The sequence below is a fragment of the Chiloscyllium plagiosum genome, chromosome 32 (assembly GCF_004010195.1).
Source record: "Chiloscyllium plagiosum isolate BGI_BamShark_2017 chromosome 32, ASM401019v2, whole genome shotgun sequence".
Taxonomy (NCBI): Eukaryota; Metazoa; Chordata; class Chondrichthyes; order Orectolobiformes; family Hemiscylliidae; genus Chiloscyllium; species Chiloscyllium plagiosum.
Genome location: NC_057741.1, coordinates 32,766,918 through 32,785,139, shown reverse-complemented (window position 1 = coordinate 32,785,139; position 18,222 = coordinate 32,766,918). Strand labels below are relative to the sequence as shown.

Below are 18,222 nucleotides of genomic sequence, written 5' to 3'. Positions count from 1 at the left end.
CGCTTCCGGTTGTCAGTTTCAGTTGTCCGCTGTAGTGGCCGGTATATTGTGTCCAGGTCGATGTGTTTGTTGATGGGGTTTGTGGATGAGTGCCATGCTTCTCGGAATTCCCTGGCTGTTCTTTGTTTGGCTTGCCCTATAATGGTAGTGTTGTCCCAGTCAAATTCATGTTGCTTGTCGTCTGCGTGTGTGGCTACTAGGGATAGCTGGTCGTGTCGTTTCGTGGCTAGTTGATGTTCATGGATGCGGATCGTTAGGGTTTTGTATCCCATGCAAGGGCTGCACAAAACACTATATAGGACAAACAGGAAGACAGCTAACAATGTTTGTGGATGCGGATCAACTAGCCACGAAACAACACGACCAGCTATCCCTAGTAGCCACACACGCAGACGACAAGCAACATGAATTTGACTGGGACAACACTACCATTATAGGGCAAGCCAGACAGAACAGCCAGGGAATTCCTAGAAGCATGGCACTCATCCACAAACTCCATCCACAAACACATAGACCTGGACCCAATATACCGGCCACTACAGCGGACAGCTGAAACTGACAACTGACAACCGGAAGTGGCAGGGACAGGCCACTATAAATGCCGGAGGAAACACCACAGAAGCACTGAGGATGTCACCTAGACAGGGGACGAAACGTTTGCAACAAAAACTTCCAGCTCGGCGAACAGAACCACAACAGAATTAATAGTTTCTGCTCTGCTTTTTGTAGCCATTGTATTTATAGGGCTATTCCAGTTTAATTTACAGTGAATGGTAACACCCAAAATGTTGCTAGTGGGAGTTGCAGTGATGGCACAATCATTGAACGTCACAGGGTATGGTTAGATTCTCTCTCTCTCTCTATCTCTCTCTCTCTCTCTCTCTCTCTCTCTCTATACAACGTGCCGTATTTGGACAAGGATTGCTTCAATATCTGAGGAATTGTGAATGGTACTAAGCGTTGTGCAATTATCAGTAACCTGTGGACGTTATGGTGGAGGAAAAGTCATTGACGAAGCACTTGTAGATGGTCAGGTTCAGGCACTCCCTGAGGAACTGCAAACACAAATAAAAGCAAAATATTGCAGATGCTGCAAATCTGAAATTAAAAACAGAGTGTGAGAGAATCTCCACAGGTCTGGCAGTATCTGTGGAGAGAGAAATAGAATTAACATTTCTGGTCGAGTCTGGCCGCCTTCAGAGCTGTTCCCAAAAAGAGGCATATTGTACTTGAAATATTAACACACTTTCTCTCTCTGCACAATTGCTATCAGACCTGCTGAGTTTCTCTAGTAATTTCCGCTTTTATTTCAGAAATCCTGGACAAATGTGCGAGAGCTAAGCTGACTGAGTTCCAATGACCCTAACCATGTTTCTCTGTGATAGAAATGTTGCCAACCAGTGGAGCGTTTTCCCTGCTCACTTCCCATTGACTCCAGTTTTGCTCAAGCTCCTTGATGCCACACTTCGTCAAATATACTCACTTGCCTCAACTCTGGAACTCTGCTCCTTTGTTGTCTGAACCAAGACTATAATGAAGTCACGGACTGAGAGTTCCTGCCAAACGTGGCATCAGTGAGCAAGTTATTGCTATGCAGGTATTGCTTAATAGCACTGTTGGTGACCTGTTCCATCACTTCACTGATGATTGAGAGTAGACTGATGGAATGGAAGTTGGACACGTTCTGCTTTTTGTGTATGGGACACACCAGGGCAATGATCCACGTTGCTAGATTGATGCCAATGATGGCGGAGTACTGTAATAGCTTGGCTAGTGGCAGGCCAAGTTCTGAGCATATACCTTCAGTACTATTGCCAGAATGTTGTAAGGGCCAAAACCTTTCATCATTATGTGCTTTGTCATTTTTGATATCATGTGGACTGGATTGAATTGGCTAACGGCTGGCATCTGTAACGCTGGAGACCACTGGAGGAAACCAAAATGGATCATCTGCTCGGGAAATCCAGCTGAATATTGTTTCAGATAGTTCAGCCTCATCTTTTGCACTGATGTGCTGGGCTCACCACCATTGAGGATCGGGATTTTGTACAGTAATCCTCTTCCAGTGATTTTTTTTTTTTTGTTTAATTGTCCACCACCGCCATTCACAACAGGATGTGGAAAAACTAGCAGAGCTCAGATATTATCTATTGGTGTGTAATCGCTTAGCCCTGTCTGTCACTTGCTGCTTATGCTGTTTGGCTCACAAATAGTCCCATGTTATAGCCTCACCAGGTTGACATTTTTACGTACACCCAGTGCTGCTCCTGGGATGCCCTTCTGCACTTTTCACTGACTTAGTTTTGTTCCCCTGCCTTTAAGGTAAAAGTAGAGGTTGCAAATTGTGTTGGAATACAATTCTGCTGCGGCCGACAGCCCACAGTGTCTCATCAATCCCCAGTCTTGAGTCATTACATCTGTTCAAAATCTATCCCATTTAGCATCATGATAATGGCACACAACATGGAGGGTATTCTCAATGTGAAGATGGGAATTTATCTCCACAGGACTGTGCAGTGGTCAGTCCCTCAGTAGCGTGGCAGGCACATTGGTGAAGGTGAGGTCACGCATGTTTGTTGCACTCATTTGTTCCCTTACTACCTTATGCAAGTCTAACAGTAGTGTGTTTATGGACTGGACTGAAAAGAAATAATAATATCTGGTTGAACTGCTTCCAATGCAATTACATCTGCCTTAGGTAAAGTGACTAAAACTATACACAACATTCTAGGTATACTCTTACTAGTGTCCTGTAGGAAGGCATCCCCACTTTGACTGTCCATTCCTCTTGAAATAAAAGCCAACAATCCATTTGCCTTTCTAATTACTTCTTGTACCAGCACTCTGACTTGTTATGATTCATGTAAGGGACACCCAGGTCTATCTGTACTAGGATACTCCGCAGTCTTTTTCTTTTTGAATAATATTCTGCTCTAGTATTCTTACTGTGTAAGGACCACTTATGTTTTGTTTTGAAATATAAACTGAAAAATTGTCAATTTGCATTAGTTATTCTTTTCAAAACATGAGAAGTACAATTGTGTGGTCACTTCTTTGACACACCAGAGCATACAAGTTTGTCACAAGCTGAATTTTGATTCTTTTGGGACCATCAGCAAGTGTTAGGTCTTTGGAAAAAAAATTAGCTGTCCAGTAATATGTTTTAGATTGAGCTCGTCATTGAACTGAGAGGTGAGAGATCATTTGAGACATGACATACAACAAGCTTTTCAGCAAGAAAAAAACCCTCTCTTTTTCCTTTTAATTGTAAATACTTTGCAAAGGAAAGCTTCCAAATCAAGCCAAGATCAGGTCTAATTGATCGGTTACCAAATAGAGGATCACTGAAAAGATCTCAAGATAATCACCATATAACCAAAAACAACAATGTCAAAAGTCATCTTATTTCCCTTTTTGATTGGGCTTTGATTTCGGACTCTGTGTCTTTTTGCCTAAATTTGCATTAATAATTTATAGTCTACTTTTGCTACATGTTGAGAATAGATTTGCGATAATAAATCAGTCTTCGGTTTCCTTTCACACAGATGTAAACTAGTGTGAGCTCCTATTATCTTAAATAGTGATCACATTCAGAAACTAATCATCCTAGAGATTAAATTGGTCATATCAGACTTGAGTGGACCCATGGAACAGTCATGCCTAATTTCAAGAGTAATAGTCCCAACTAGACAGTGACTGCTGCCAAACATGGACAACAAGTTTTCCTGCATTTTATGACAATGCTGCTCCTTTAACAAGATTATGTTGTCCCTGTTTGTTTTTCAGAGGGGCCATAAAGACAGAGGTTCCGATATGTCTGGGTTTATCCACTTGAAGCAGTTTTTAAGTTTTAAAAAAAAAACACTTGTGCAATGAAAGAGGAGCGGACAGTTCTCCCAGCTCAGCTTTTCTCTGGTATGATTAGATTACAGAAATTATTAATTACTTACTGTGTGGAAACAGGCCCTTCGGCCCAACAAGTCCACACCAAACCGCCGAAGCGCAACCCACCCAGACCCATTTCCCTACATTTACCCCTGCTCCTAACACTATGGGTAATTTTAGCATGGTCAATTCACCTAACCTGCACATTTTTTTTTGGACTGTGGGAGGAAACCGGAGCACCCAGAGGAAACCCACGCAGACACAGGGAGAATGTGCAAACTCCACACAGTCGGTCGCCTGAGGCGGGAATTGAACCCGGGTCTCTGGCGCTGTGAAGCAGCAGTGCTAACCACTGTGCCGTTTTGGTTTTAGCGGTTTGGCTGTTTTGCCACTGCTGGTCAAGTCTTAGCTAGGAAGTCAGAGGCTGGTGGACTGCTCCATGCTGATCCTCTGTCTCTGTCCTGAAAGAACCTGTGTTTGAATTTACCTTTTTGCCAAAGGGTGTTTATGGGATGTTGTAGGTATTTGGAACAGGTCTTTGTTAAGTTGCATTTTCATGTTGGTTGGGTTTTCAAATAGTTATGTTATTCTAAATTTGATCTTCTTCTGTTCATGTATCAATAAATTCTGTTTTGTTTAAAATTGAGTGGTTGGGCCAGCTGCATTAACCCCACTCTACACCTACTTAAAACAACTGGAAAAGTTAGGATCTGGACTGCCTTCTTGAAATGCTTGAGGGGGTCTGGTCTGGTCCATAATAGATTGGGGGCTCTTTGCAAGATTTATTCTATAGTTCTGATTCGGGATTAGGGTTGTTGGACTCAAAGGCAGCGAGTGGTAGGTGTTAGTGTCTTTTGTTCTGGGTGTTGATTTTGGTTGGTTTATACATTGCATGTGATAGCAATGGCTCTTTCAGTCACTATCATTTTCTGGGGTGGAAAAAGTGACTTGGACATTTTACAAAAAGTGGACACAACAAAGCTGCTGGCATTGGCAACCAGGCTGGAGCTGAAACTGGCAGTGTCTCCAAACAAAAAGTGGTTATATCCAAAATAGCTCAACATTTAAATGCCCTGGAAAGGCCATTAGGATCTTTGGAAATGGCTTTTAATATTGCTTGAGGTTCTGGTATTTGAAGATGCTTCCTGAATTTGCCAAGAAAGACAGATGAAAGATATACTTTTAGAATTAGCAAAAAGGTTAGAATTGGGTTTAACCAGTGAAAAAAGGAAAGTTGAAATTGTAAACAGAATTGGTCAAGAGTTTTGGTATATCAGAGAAACAGAACTGCAGTGGAGTTTGAAAAATTGAAATTGCAAGTGAGAAAACAGGAGTTGGAATTTAAAGAAAGGGAAGGAAGAGCCATGTTAGAATATAAAGAAAGGGAGGAAAGGTTTTTAGCTGAACAAAAAGAAAAGGAGAGGAAGGCTCTCGCAGAAGGATGGGAAAGAAAAAGAAAGAGAGCGACAAGAAAGGGAGAAAGAGAGAGAATTTGAACTTCAGAAGTTGAGACTTAGGAGTGTCAGCTTGAAAGGTTGGAGATGAAGGCTGAAGGTAAGCTTAGTGAGGATGAGCAAACCCATGGTAGCCGAAGGCCTGGTGGAGATCTGTTTAAATATATTCAAGCATTGCCTAAATTTGATGAAGGATGTAGAAGCCTTTCTCATCTCATTTGAAAAGGTGACTAAACAAATGCAGTGACCAGTGACCAAGTGGGTTTTGTTAATCCAAACAAAACTTGTAGGTAGGACTAGTGAGGTATTCGCATCACAATCAGAGGTGGCATCTGGAGCGAATGAGGTGCTGAAGAAAGCCATTTTAAGTGCATATGAACTTGTGTCAGAAGCTTACAGATAGCAGTTCAGGAATCTAAGAAAGGACCTTGGTCGATGTTTGTTTGAGTTTGAAAGGAGCAAATAAAGTAATTTCAATTGGTGGATAAGGGCATAAAAAACAGAGCAAAAATATGACGTGCTTAGAGAAATTATTATTTTAGAAGAGTTCAAAAATTCACTTCCTAAGGTAGTGAGAACTCATGTGGAAGAGCAGAGAGTTAAAACGGCAAGATTAGCAGCGGAAATGACTGATGATTATGAGTTGGTTCATAAATCAAAGTTTGGTTTCCAACATCCAATTCAATCCTTGAGTGATAGAAATTGGGGAAGAGACAATTCCTCACATGGTAAGGAAAAGGTAAATCTTGGTGAAGATCATAAGGATAACGTAGCACAGAGTAAAAAGAAACCCTTCAAGGAGAAAGAGAAGTTAAAAAGCTCCAATGTTTTCACTGCATAAAACTGGCCACTTGAAATCAGTGATCGTAGGTTAGAAAAAGCACTGGGAAGACAAATGCAGGAAAACAGGATAAGCCAGTGAGTTTTGTTGGAGTGGTAACAAAGCATAGTGGAGGCTAAAAACCTGCACCAGAATGTACAACCTGGTCGGAGGTTGGTTAAGGAGGAAGTGCCAGATCATCTTAAACCATATACCTGCAAAGTTGAAGGTTACTCACATAGGTCAAGAGCAGCAGATAAAGAGGTTACAATATTAAGGGACAGGATTCTCGCAATCTTTGATGTTGAAAGAGGAAGAGATAAGTACCGCAAGAAGGACTGGTGTTGGAAAAACTGCTAGTAAGTGAAATTCAAGGTGAGACAATAAAGTACTCAATTATGTTCAGGGAGGTTAGAGTGCCCAATGAAAAGGTTGCGGTAGGTGTACTGGACAAACTCTCAGCTCCAGGAATACGATTTTGTCCTTACTAATGATTTAGCTGGTTCACACATAGGAGTGTTGCCAACTATGGCTGAAAAGCCAGTGGAAACTTCGGCAACGGAGGTATTGCAAGAAGCATATCCTGGGATTTTTCCTGACTGTTTGGTAATGAGGTCACAAAGTCACCAGTTGAAACAGGAGAGACCAAACATTACAGGTAAGAAAGTTGAAGTGGAGTTAGCAGAAACCCTGTTTGCTCAAAAGGATTGTAGAGAAGTTACTCAAATTTTTCACTAGGTACAGACTACCCAAAGAAACACATTCAGATCAAGGGTCAAACTTCACATCAAAATTATTCAAGGAAGTTATGGACAGCTTAGGAATAAAACAATTCAAATCTACTGCATGTCATCCAGAATCGGAGAGAGCACTAAAAAGGTGGCATCAGACATTAAAGACCATGTTGAGGGCTCACAGTCATTACTATCCAGACGGCTGGGATAAAGGAATTCCATTTGTACGTTTTGCTATCAGACATACACCAAATGAATCAACCAAATTCAGTCCAGCTAAAATTGATTAAGGAGAAATTGGTAAGTCAGAACTCAGAGACCACATATTTGGAGTATGTGTCAAATTTTGTGGGACGATTAAATAGAGCAGCAGAGTTGGTTAGACAGCATTTAGAGGATCACAGCATACAATGAAACGGGAAGCAGTCGAGAAATCAAAAACTTGCAATTTTGCTATGAGAGATAAGGTGTTAACTTCCAGTGATAGGTGAACCTTTAAAAGCAAGGTTTAGTGAACCTTATCAAATTTAAAGGAAATTGAGTGAGGTGAACTATTTGACAAGGACTCCAGACAGAAAGAAATCTCACATGTGAATATGCTCAAAAGGTATTTTGATAAGGAAGGAAAGCAAAAGCAGACTGTTATTCTTTACAATATAGAGTGAAAAACTAAGTTCAGAGGATTCTCATTCCTCAAATTAAATTGGACAATGAGGAAGTTGTCAAAAATTGGGATAAATGATTGAGTTACCTTACAGAGGAAAATCAAAATGACTTGAATGAGTTATTGCTATGGAGTGATATGTGGAAATAAAGTGGGAAGTACTAATTGTATGTAGATATAGAAAATGCTGTTCCGATTAAGCAACATCCTTATAGGCACAACCCTCTAAATGTTGGCACAGGTTCAAAAGGAGATTGAAAGCAAACTCCAAGATGACAAAAAGATGGGGTACTGGGCTAATGGTCGGATACTTGGTAGTGTGGATGAGCAGAGGGATCTTGGTGTCCATGTACACAGATCTCTGAAAGTTGCCACCCAGGTAAATAGTGCGGTGAGGAAGGCATATGGCGTACTGGCTTTTATTGGTAGAGGAATTGAGTTCCGGAGTCCTGAGGTCATGATGCAGTTGTATAAGACTCTGGTGCGGCCGCATCTGGAATATTGTGTGCAGTTTAGTGTGAACCTTTTCCCGCGTATGGAGTTGGGTATTACAAGGGGGCATAGCTTTAAATTAAGGGGGGGGTAGATATAGGACTGAAGTTAGGGGTAGGTTCTTCACTCAGCGAGTCGTAAGTTCATGGAATGCCCTGCCAGTAGCAGTGGTGGACTCTCCCTCTTTCTGGGGATTTAAGCGGGCATTGGATAGGTATATGGAGGATAGTGGGTTAGTATAGGTTAGGTGGGCCGGCGCAACATCGAGGGCCAAAGGGCCTGTACTGCGCTGTATTCTTCTATGTTCTAGGTTCTATGTTCTATGACATAACTGAACTGCGTTACAGAGACTGGAACTCAAGCATACTAAGAGTGCCTAAACCAGATGGTACCCAACGGTTACATATGGACTATCACAAAGTCAATGCAGTTACAAAGACTGACTCATACCCGATTCCTCATTTGGAAGACGGTGTTGAAAAGGTGAGACAAACAACTGACATTTCTAAGTTGGACTTGCTCAAAAGGAACTGGCAGGTACCTTTGTCCAAAACAGCGAAGTCAATTTTGGCTTTTGAAACATCAAATGGACTATATCAATTTAAAGTCATGCCATTTGATATGAAAATGCACCAATCACATTTGAGACTAACCAATAAGGTAATTTCTGGATTTCCCAACTGTCATATGTATATAGATGATCTGGTGATTTTGTGTCACACATGGAAGGAACATTTGCGACATTTATCGGAATTGTTCAACTAACTTCAGGATGCAGGTTTGGTGATTAGCCTGGCTAAAACTGAATTTGCCAAAGCCCAAGTCACCTTCCTGGGCCATGTTATTGGACATGAACAAATGGCCCCACAGAATGCAAAAACAAATGTAATTGGGGAGTTTCCCATACCATCCACAAAAAGAACAATACTATGATTCCTGGGATTGAGTGGATTTTATTGGAACTTTGTATCAAATTTTAGCAGTGTGGCTGCTCCACTCACTGAATGGGTAAAGAAAAGCAAGAAGTTTCAGTGGACAGTGGACTGTCAGAAGGCATTCGACAGCCTGAAAGCTGCCCCAGTCCTAGGCCACACCAAAGTTATTCAAGGTGGCTATCCATGCGAGTGATGTGGGTGTTGGTACTGTGCTCTTACAGGAAGATAATGAGAAGATAGAAAGACTTATCGGACATTTCTCCAAGAGACTGAACATTCAACAGCAGAAATGTTCAACAGTTGAGAAGGAGACTTTGAGCTTTGTGTTGGTGTTACAACATTTCAGTGTTTATGTTCCCAGTAATATATCTGAGACAACCATATACACTGATCATAACCTAAGTTATGAAATTAACCCAAAACATTTGAGGACAAAAAGTCCAGACAGTTTAAAAGGAGATTGTTGTCAGAACCAATCAATTTGAAAATTGTGCATGTGACAAGACGAGAAAATGTGATTGCCGAACCATTGTTGAGACTTGGATGAGAAACGGAGGTATTCAGTAGCAGGAGTAAACGGACTGAAACAAAATGTAGTAGGGCATGTTTGCATGTTTAAAGCCAATGTAATGTATTCATGCGTTGCAGAGTGTACTAACAATTTAAGATCAAAGGGGTTTAAAATGAAACCATCTTTAGCCAGAGGTGGTTTATTTTTCTTTAAGAGCAGAGGTGTGACGATGCTGCTCCTTTAACAAGGTTATGTTGTCCTTGTTTTTGTTTTCAAAGGTGTCAGAAGGCAGAGGTTCTGGCATGTCTGGGTCTATCTACCTGAAGAAGCTTTTACGTTTCTAAAAAAAACACTTGTGCAATGAAAGGCAAGTTCTCCCAGCTCAGCTTTCCTCTGGTATGTTTTGGTTTTCGCAGTCTGGCTGTTTTGCAGCTGCTGGTTAAATCTTAACTGGAAACCCAGAGAGACTGTTCGACCCAAAAAAAAAGCTCCATGCTGATCTTCTCTTTCTCTGCAGTCTTTCTCCTGTAAGAACCTGTGCTTGAATTTACCTTTTCGTCAAGCGGTGTTTCTGGGATATTGCAGGTATTTGGAACAACCCTTTAAGATGCATTTTTATGTCAGTTGGGTTTTGAAATATTTACATTGTTCTAAATTCAGTTTCCTTTTGTTTGGGTATAAATAAATTCTATTTTGTTTAAAGTAGGGTGGTTGGGCCAGCTGCATCACTCCTGGAATATCTACACGTACTTAAAACAACTAGAAAGGTTGGGGTCTGGGCTGCCTTTCTGAAATGTTTGAGGGGGCTGGCCTGCTCTATAACAATTGTCCCCAATCTGCCATTTTTTTTTATTAGATTAGATTTCCTACAGTGTGGAAACAGGCCCTTCAGCCCAACCAGTCCACACCGACGAGTAACCTACCCAGACCCATTTCCCTCTGACTAATGCACCTAACACTATGGGCAATTTAGCATGGGAGGAAACTCACGCAGACACGGGGAGAATGTGCAAACTCCACACAGACAGTCGCCAGAGGTTGGAATTGAACCTGAGACCCTGGTGCTGTGAGGCAGCAGTGCTAACCACTGAGTTACCATGCCGCCCACTCACTTGACTGACCCATATGATTTTGCAAAATCTATCCATTCCTCATAACTAAAGCATGAAGCAGAAGTTTTGCCTCAATTATATAATTTTGTTTTCTTGACATTACCTTCTAAATCTAACGATTCAGTAGAATGGTTTAATAATTTCATTATATTCCTTTTTTCCCCCTCTAATTGTTTTTCATTGTTCTTTCCACTTAAGCCACAGTAAGCAGCAAGCAACTGGGAAAGTTAAATACATGTAATGGGTACAAGTAAAAGAAACACAGACTAAATTCACAATAAATCCCATAACGGGTCTATAATAACACTTATTTAGTTCACTCAAAAGCTTTTCTGACCCAATTGAAAGACCAGGGTCAAATGGCATGGTAGACCATTTTGATTGCATTAGATAGTAGCAAAGAAATACAAAGGCATCAACAAAATGAAAGAGAACACCAGATATTTTTGTAGCTATTAAGCGCTTGACAGATTTTTAGCTTCCATAACAGTTCCACAAAATTCAAATGATTTCAAATGTTGTAATTAATTTTTAATTGATTTCATTGGGGCATTAAACTAATACTTGTGTTTGGATCTATGCCAGTTTAAATTAGCTGCAGGGTATTACACAGTCAGCAAGTTAGGATAGCGATTTTCGCATTGACTTTTTAATCTTTGGAGTTCTGTAACATTGGAAAACTCTAGTCAGGTAAATGAAATATGCAAATTGGAATCAACACTGCATGCTAACATTAAACCAATTTTAATTTAAACTCTCACGGACTTCCTATGCATCTCTCTGAAAAGGTGCCAGAAGACATATAACAAATAGATTACAGCCTGCTTCTGTTAGAATTCATCAAAAATTAAACAAAGACAAATTTAAAATCTACACTTACCAAACTTCCTTCAGGGCATCAGAGTGGAGTACAGGCAATGATTTGTTTTGAAATCATTTTAAATCTGTATTTATTGTAATATCTCCATACTTAATTAACAGCCATAACTTGGTTTGAAAGCCCAAGTCCCACAAACCTGAAACAAAATCCTATCACAAAGGTTTTGGGGACTTAAAGGGAAGGTTTAGCACACACAAAGACATACAAACCGACACGGTAACAGTGGGACACTGTTGAACAAACAAAGCTCAAAGGAATAATTATGTGTCAAATGAATAATGTTTCACTCAGTCATTTTCAGTATGGATGAGGCAGAGAAAACAACAAATTGACTAGCTTTGCAGGAGAGAGAAATGGAGTCAAAATTCTTCTGGCCAGTCCCTGTGAATGCCCCTCATATGTCACATGGTGTTGGAGACTGAGGACCTTCTGCTTTCTCCTTATCACCCAACTCAGAATAAACTAACATAAGAAAATATGGTAAGGAAATAAGAAACAACAGTTACAGAAGCAATGATAAATTTGACAAATTAGTTTTCCATCCTCTCATTGGCTAGTATGATTAAAATGAAATGAACCTTTATGAATGGACAAAAAAAAGATAAAACTGACTAGAATCAAGAGAATACCTAATGTAAAACTTCAATCCCTCTCACCAAACATTTATCATTGTTGTGTTCTTACAGTGCTTGAGTAGGTTAGTGGAAAAAGAAGCATTTTTAACGAAAATAACATTTGTGCATGTTATGATACACCTCCATGGCCATAACATCGAGATGGGACTTAAGCCTAGATCCTGTGGCCCCTGAAGGAACACCACTGCTGGGTCACAAGATAACATCAGGTTAGTGCGTCTGTGCTTGAAGGCAACTTTCATAAGGACTTCAGGTGTGGTGTTAATATATTACCAGAAGACACTGTCTCCCATATTAACATATAATCACATAACAACAGAATGTAAACCATTGAACAAGGTTTCCTTATTTGCTGGTTTAAGGAGGCATTAGGCTGTCTATTTTTAATTGGTTAGATTCCTGCAAAAATATCAGGATGGACAATGTGTTAAAAGTGCATTACAAGTTCTAGTTACAATCAATTAAGATATCAGGTTGGTAAGACCTACCAAAATGTTTGCTGGTATCCCTGTCACACTGATGGTGTTGATCCTCCAGAAACTCCAAGTCCAGCATTAGGTCATCTTCATCTAGGTCACAGGATCCTAATCTATTCAGGACATCCTGAAGTCAAGAGAGGATAGAAGAAAACCCAGTTCTTAATATATTACTAAAGTAATTCTGCCAAAAAAGTCTTTACTGGCAACTACCAACATTACAAAACCTGTTCAGAAGCGTAAATATATTGAAAGTTTCAGAAGAAATTTGGATTGACACGGTCATCTAAGAGTGAAATGGGCACCAATGTATTGGTCAGAATCAAAATTGCACAGGCGTCTGGTATTTAGTTTACAACCACCTTTGGGAAAATCTGTCAAACTGAGGACCTGTTTGATTTCGGAGATCAATATAAAAATATTATGTTAAGGACCAATGTGGCAAGCTATTATATTATATGGTTAAATTATAGAAGAAATGTCAAAACAGGGTGTTTCAAATAGCTCCCGCTCATACAGCAGATCATCATTTATCTGCATGGTGACGCTGGTGGTCCTCTGATCTCTTGCCTATTACTTTGCAAGGCAATAGCAAGCCTGGTCACAGCTGAAGTTTCCTACCTTCAAGCAATGCCTAGCCCTACTAATTTATTTTTTATTTGCTCATGTGATATGGGCATCACCAGCTGGAACCTGCATTTATCCCTAATCACCCAAAGGGCTGTTATGAGTCAACCATATTGCTGTGGGTTTGGAGTTGCATGTAGCCTCGACCAGGTAAGGATGTCAAACCTTCTCCCAAATAGAATATCAATGAAACAGATGGGCTTTTACACAGCCAGTTTTTTATTCAATTATTTCAGTTCATATATTTTAGTCCATATTTTGTGGAAAAGCTGATGCAGGAGGGAACGGAGTCAGAGGGGTCTAATTGGCTCACTTATTTGAGGAGCTGGTCCAAGAACAATGGGCTAAATGGTCTTTTATTCATTCTTACATGAAGTGTGGCATTGCTGGCAAGACCAGCTTTTGTTGCACAAACCTAATTGCCCCTTGAGCTGATTGAAATCACCAATAGAGCCAAAGGGCCATTAAGAGTCAACTCCATTGCGGAGAGTCCCATATCGCTATAAGAGGTAAGGACAGCAGATTTTCTTTCCTAAAGGGCATTCATGAAGAAGATGAGTTTTATTTCATTGAAAGTTATGGGAAATTTAGTCCAGCTTAATTCCAAATTTCACTGAATTCGACATTCACCAGACACTGTGTTGGGATTCAAATTCATGTCCTCAGAACATTACCAGGGATTACTAGTCCAGTGACATTACCATTACACCACCACCTCGCCATGCTGGGGAGCTAAACTTGTCTCTGCCCCAATCAGTGCCTTTCCATTTCAACATGGGCGCCTGAGCCTGATTGAAAATCAAGTCTAAAGAATACCTCATTGACTGTAAAGAACATTAGAATATTGTGAAACTTGAGAAAGGCTCTGCATTTAGAACAGGTTTGATTGGGTTTTTCATATCTATGCACTAATTAATTAATTCTCAGCTTTTATCAGACATTTATCTCTAACTATTTTCACCTATTTAATCCACAGTAACATTTTGGAATATTGATTCAGGTAGGGATTAACAGTTTTGTAGAAATTACATAAACAGGCCATTTGACCCATCAAGTCAATGCTCCACCAGGGTATCCTCTCACCTCACTTCATCCCATTGTATGAACATATAATCACTACCACCTGCAAGTTCATCCCCCAAGCCACCAACCATCCTAACCTAGAATCATACCGCTGCCCGTTCAGTGGCACTGGGTCAAACATTCCGGAAACCCATCCCTAACAACATTGCAGGTCTTTTTATACCAGAATGCAGCAGTTCAAGGTCGTCAGCTAAGGATGGGCACTAAATACTGACCCAGCCAGCAAAGCCCGCAGCCCCGAATGATTTTTAAAAAATTCTCCCTCATGTACTTAATTAGTTTTCCTTCAAATGGACTTACGCTTTTCACACAACTCTATTTTGCATTGCGTTCCACATTTTCAATACTGTTTTGGTGATGATACATTCCCTGAATAATAAATTGGATTCATTAGAGTCAAATCTTAGAGATGTACAGCCGGAAACAGAACCTTCGGTCCAACTCGTCCATGCCAACCAGATATACTAACCTAATCGTGTCCCATTTGCCAGCACTTGGCCTATAACCCTCCAAACCCTTCCTATTCATATACCCATCCAAATGCCTTTTAAATGTTGCAATTGTACCAGCCTCCACCACTTCGTCTGGCAGCTCATTCTATACACACACCACCCTCTGCATGTAAAAGTTGCCCCTTAGGTCCCTTTTAAATCTTTCCACACTCACCCTAAACCTATGACCTTTGTCTCTGGACTCCCACAACAGAGGGAAAAGACCTTGTCAATTTACCCTATCAATGCACCTCAGGATTTTAAGGTCACCCTTAAAAGGTCACCCCTTAGCCTCCGACGCTCCAGGGAAAGCAGCACCAGCCTATTTAGCCTCTCCCTATAGTTCAAACTCTCCAATGCTGGCAACATCCTTGCAAATCTTTTCTGAACCCTTTCAAGTTTTACAACATCCTTCCCGTAGGAGGACGACGAGAACTGCACACAGTATTCCAAAAGTGGCTTAATCAGTGTTCTGTACAGCCACAATGACCTCCCAACTCCTATACTCAATGCACTGACCAATAAAGGAAAACATACTAAATGTTCTCTTCACTATCACTTCTACCATAGACCCCACTTTCAAGGGGCTATGAACCTGCACCCAAGGTCTCTTTGTTCAGCAACACTGAGGAAGGGTCACCAGACCCAAAACATTAAATCTGACCTCTCTTCACAGGTGCTGGCAGACCTGCTGAGCTTTTCTAGCAACCTCTGTTTTTGTTCCTGGTTTATAGCACCCACAGTTCTTTCAATTTAGATTTATTAGTTACTGTTCTCTATTCATGAACTCTTAAGTTTGGCTTGCAAAAACATCTTCTTTACTTCAACATCAGAATGTTAAAGGTCTCAATCAGTTCATTGTTTCTGAGATGTTCCATCAATATCATGGCAGATGAAAAACTCCTACCTCAACAGATTTTTGCATGCTCTCATAATTAGGTAACAACATTTATGTAATAAGTCTGAAGCCTTCTGCAAACCAATCTTCAAGGCATTTAACACGGTGAGAGTGAAGCTTAAGAAGAAAGAAATGAATGTAAATATGGGGAGCATTATCAAAAGCTGGAGATCTGCAAGTTCATCTGCTGACCAGAAGCAAGTACCACTAAAATCTTTGGATGGAGCAATCCTACTCACAAATGAGCAGGATTGTAGTGGGTCAGAGCTTTCTAAGAACCTAATTAGTGCCCAGTGGATGGTGCATGGGAAAGGTCTCCCAGAGGGAACTGCACTCTGAGGTGAATGCAGCATTAACCAGCGAAAAGGTTCAATACATTAGAAATACAAATCACTCAAACCCTCCTGAGCAGACTGAATCCCAGCCAAAGTTTATAAAAACAGGAGAAGAGAGATATCCTTTAATAGCTTTACAAATCTATTTACAAGATCACAGGATCACAGAATTGATTGAGAGTTTGAGTTTGATTTGTTGTTGCTACATGTACCAAGATAGTGAAAAAGTGTTGTTTTGCATGCTTTCCAGGCAAATGATACCACATAAAGTGCCTCAGGTTAGCAGAACAGATTGCAGAATAGAGTATTACAGCCACAGAGAAGGGGAGAGAAAGAGAAACCAGAATTAACATTTGGAGAGGTCCGTTCAAAGTCTGATAGCAACGAGAAAGAAGCTGTTCTGGAATCTGTTGGTACGTGTATTCAAACTTTTATATCTTCTGCTCGACTGAAGAGGGTAGAAGAGTCTTTGATTATGTTGATTGCTTTACTGAGGCAACAGGAAATATTGTTACATTGCAGAAGAGGGCCATTTGGCCCATCATGCCAGTACTGGTTCTACTATCTAGTGCCAAACTCATGCTTTATCCCTATATTCCAACACATCATTTCCATCCAAATGATCATCTAATGTCTCAATTGAACCCGCCTCCAACACATATCCAGGCAGTGCATTCCATACCCTAAAGTACTCATTGTGTTAAAGGGGTTTTTTTTCCCCTCACATCCCCCTTGCTTCATTTGCACATCACTTTTAATCTACACCTTCTTATTCTTAATTTCTTTTTTCCCTGCCTACTCTATCCAGCCTGCTCAAGATGTTGAAAATAGCTGTTAAACATCTTCTCAGCTTTCTTCTCTCCAAGAACAACAGTCCCAATTTACCGTATAATTATAGAATCCCTACATAGGGGAAAGAGGCCATTCAGTTAGTTGAGTCTTCACCGACCCTCTGATGGGCATCCCATCCAGACCCATGTCCCCACCCTATGCCATACCCCACATTTACCATGGCTAACCCAACTAACCTGTCCACTATGGGCTGTTTAGCACAGCCAATCTTCCGACTGTGGGAGGAAACCAGAACACACAGAGGAAACACACACACAGACACAGGGAGAAAATATAAACTCCACACAGACGGTCACCCAAGACTAAAATTAAACCTGGGCCAATGGCGTTGTGATGCAGCACTGTTAACCACTGAGCCACCATATTGCCCCTACACATCTTCAATCAATTCTCACAACTGCAGAAAAGGCATTCCTGACACTATTCTTGTAATTCACTTCTGCATGTTGGTTGAAAGGGTGTGTTCCTTTGACCAAAGGATATAGTAGCTGTCTCCCTCTCAAAAAACATGAGAATTGGAAAGTCCAACTGGTCAAACTGCAAAGGTAGTACTTTACTCTTCAGTATGGCAAAATCTCATTCAGAATTCTTCTGAACAGTTATTTTCCAGCGGTGACAGAAGAAACCTTCCCTGATCATCAATACTAATTTAAACATAACAGAGGAACAGCAAACACTGATCCAGCTCCAGAAGTGCTTAGAACAAAACATGGATCCGTACTGGACCTTTTTTATTTCAGCAGTCATACAGCACAGAAACAGACTCTTCAGTCCAACCAGTCCACGCTGACCATGTTCCCAAATTATTTTGTAGATCTCAATTATGAAGTTCCATCCAGCAGAGACTTTAGACAACACTATATAGTAGCAAGTATCATTTTAACTTTAGGGCTTTCAGTGCTCAATCCCTTCACTTAACAAGGTAAAAACAATGACTGCAGATGCTGGAAACCAGATTCTGGATTAGTGGTGCTGGAAGAGCACAGCAGTTCAGGCAGCATCCAAGGAGCAGCGAAATCGACGTTTTGGGCAAAAGGGCTTTGGACCTTGCACCTTGGATGCTGCCTGAACTGCTGTGCTCTTCCAGCACCACTAATCCAGAACCCTTCACTTAACACACTGTCCAGTAAACCTTTACTTTTTCATCAATCTCTACAAGTGGGTACTACTGTAAGAACAGCACTTCCATTGTAGTAAGGTGCAGAGTGAATTTGACAGGAAATAGACAACAAGGCTGTTGAATGGCTCAGACGTGAAAGACACTGAACAGGGGTCAGACCACTGCTTTTCTTGATCTGTATTTATTATGTAAACTCAGAATATGCAGGACACAATTTT

The 18,222-nt window shown here is 40.7% G+C and overlaps 1 protein-coding gene across 9 annotated transcripts in view; it reads right to left on the bottom strand.

Moving 5' to 3' along the window:
• Nucleotides 1–18,222, bottom strand: part of ccser1 (coiled-coil serine-rich protein 1) — a 1,299,391-nt gene that overhangs the window by 1,000,282 nt on the left and 280,887 nt on the right. For all 9 annotated transcript variants that reach the window (XM_043674391.1, XM_043674392.1, XM_043674396.1 and 6 more), the window contains one exon: nucleotides 12,611–12,725. In XM_043674391.1, the coding sequence (XP_043530326.1) occupies nucleotides 12,611–12,725 (115 nt within the window). The remainder of the gene's footprint in view (nucleotides 1–12,610; nucleotides 12,726–18,222) is intronic.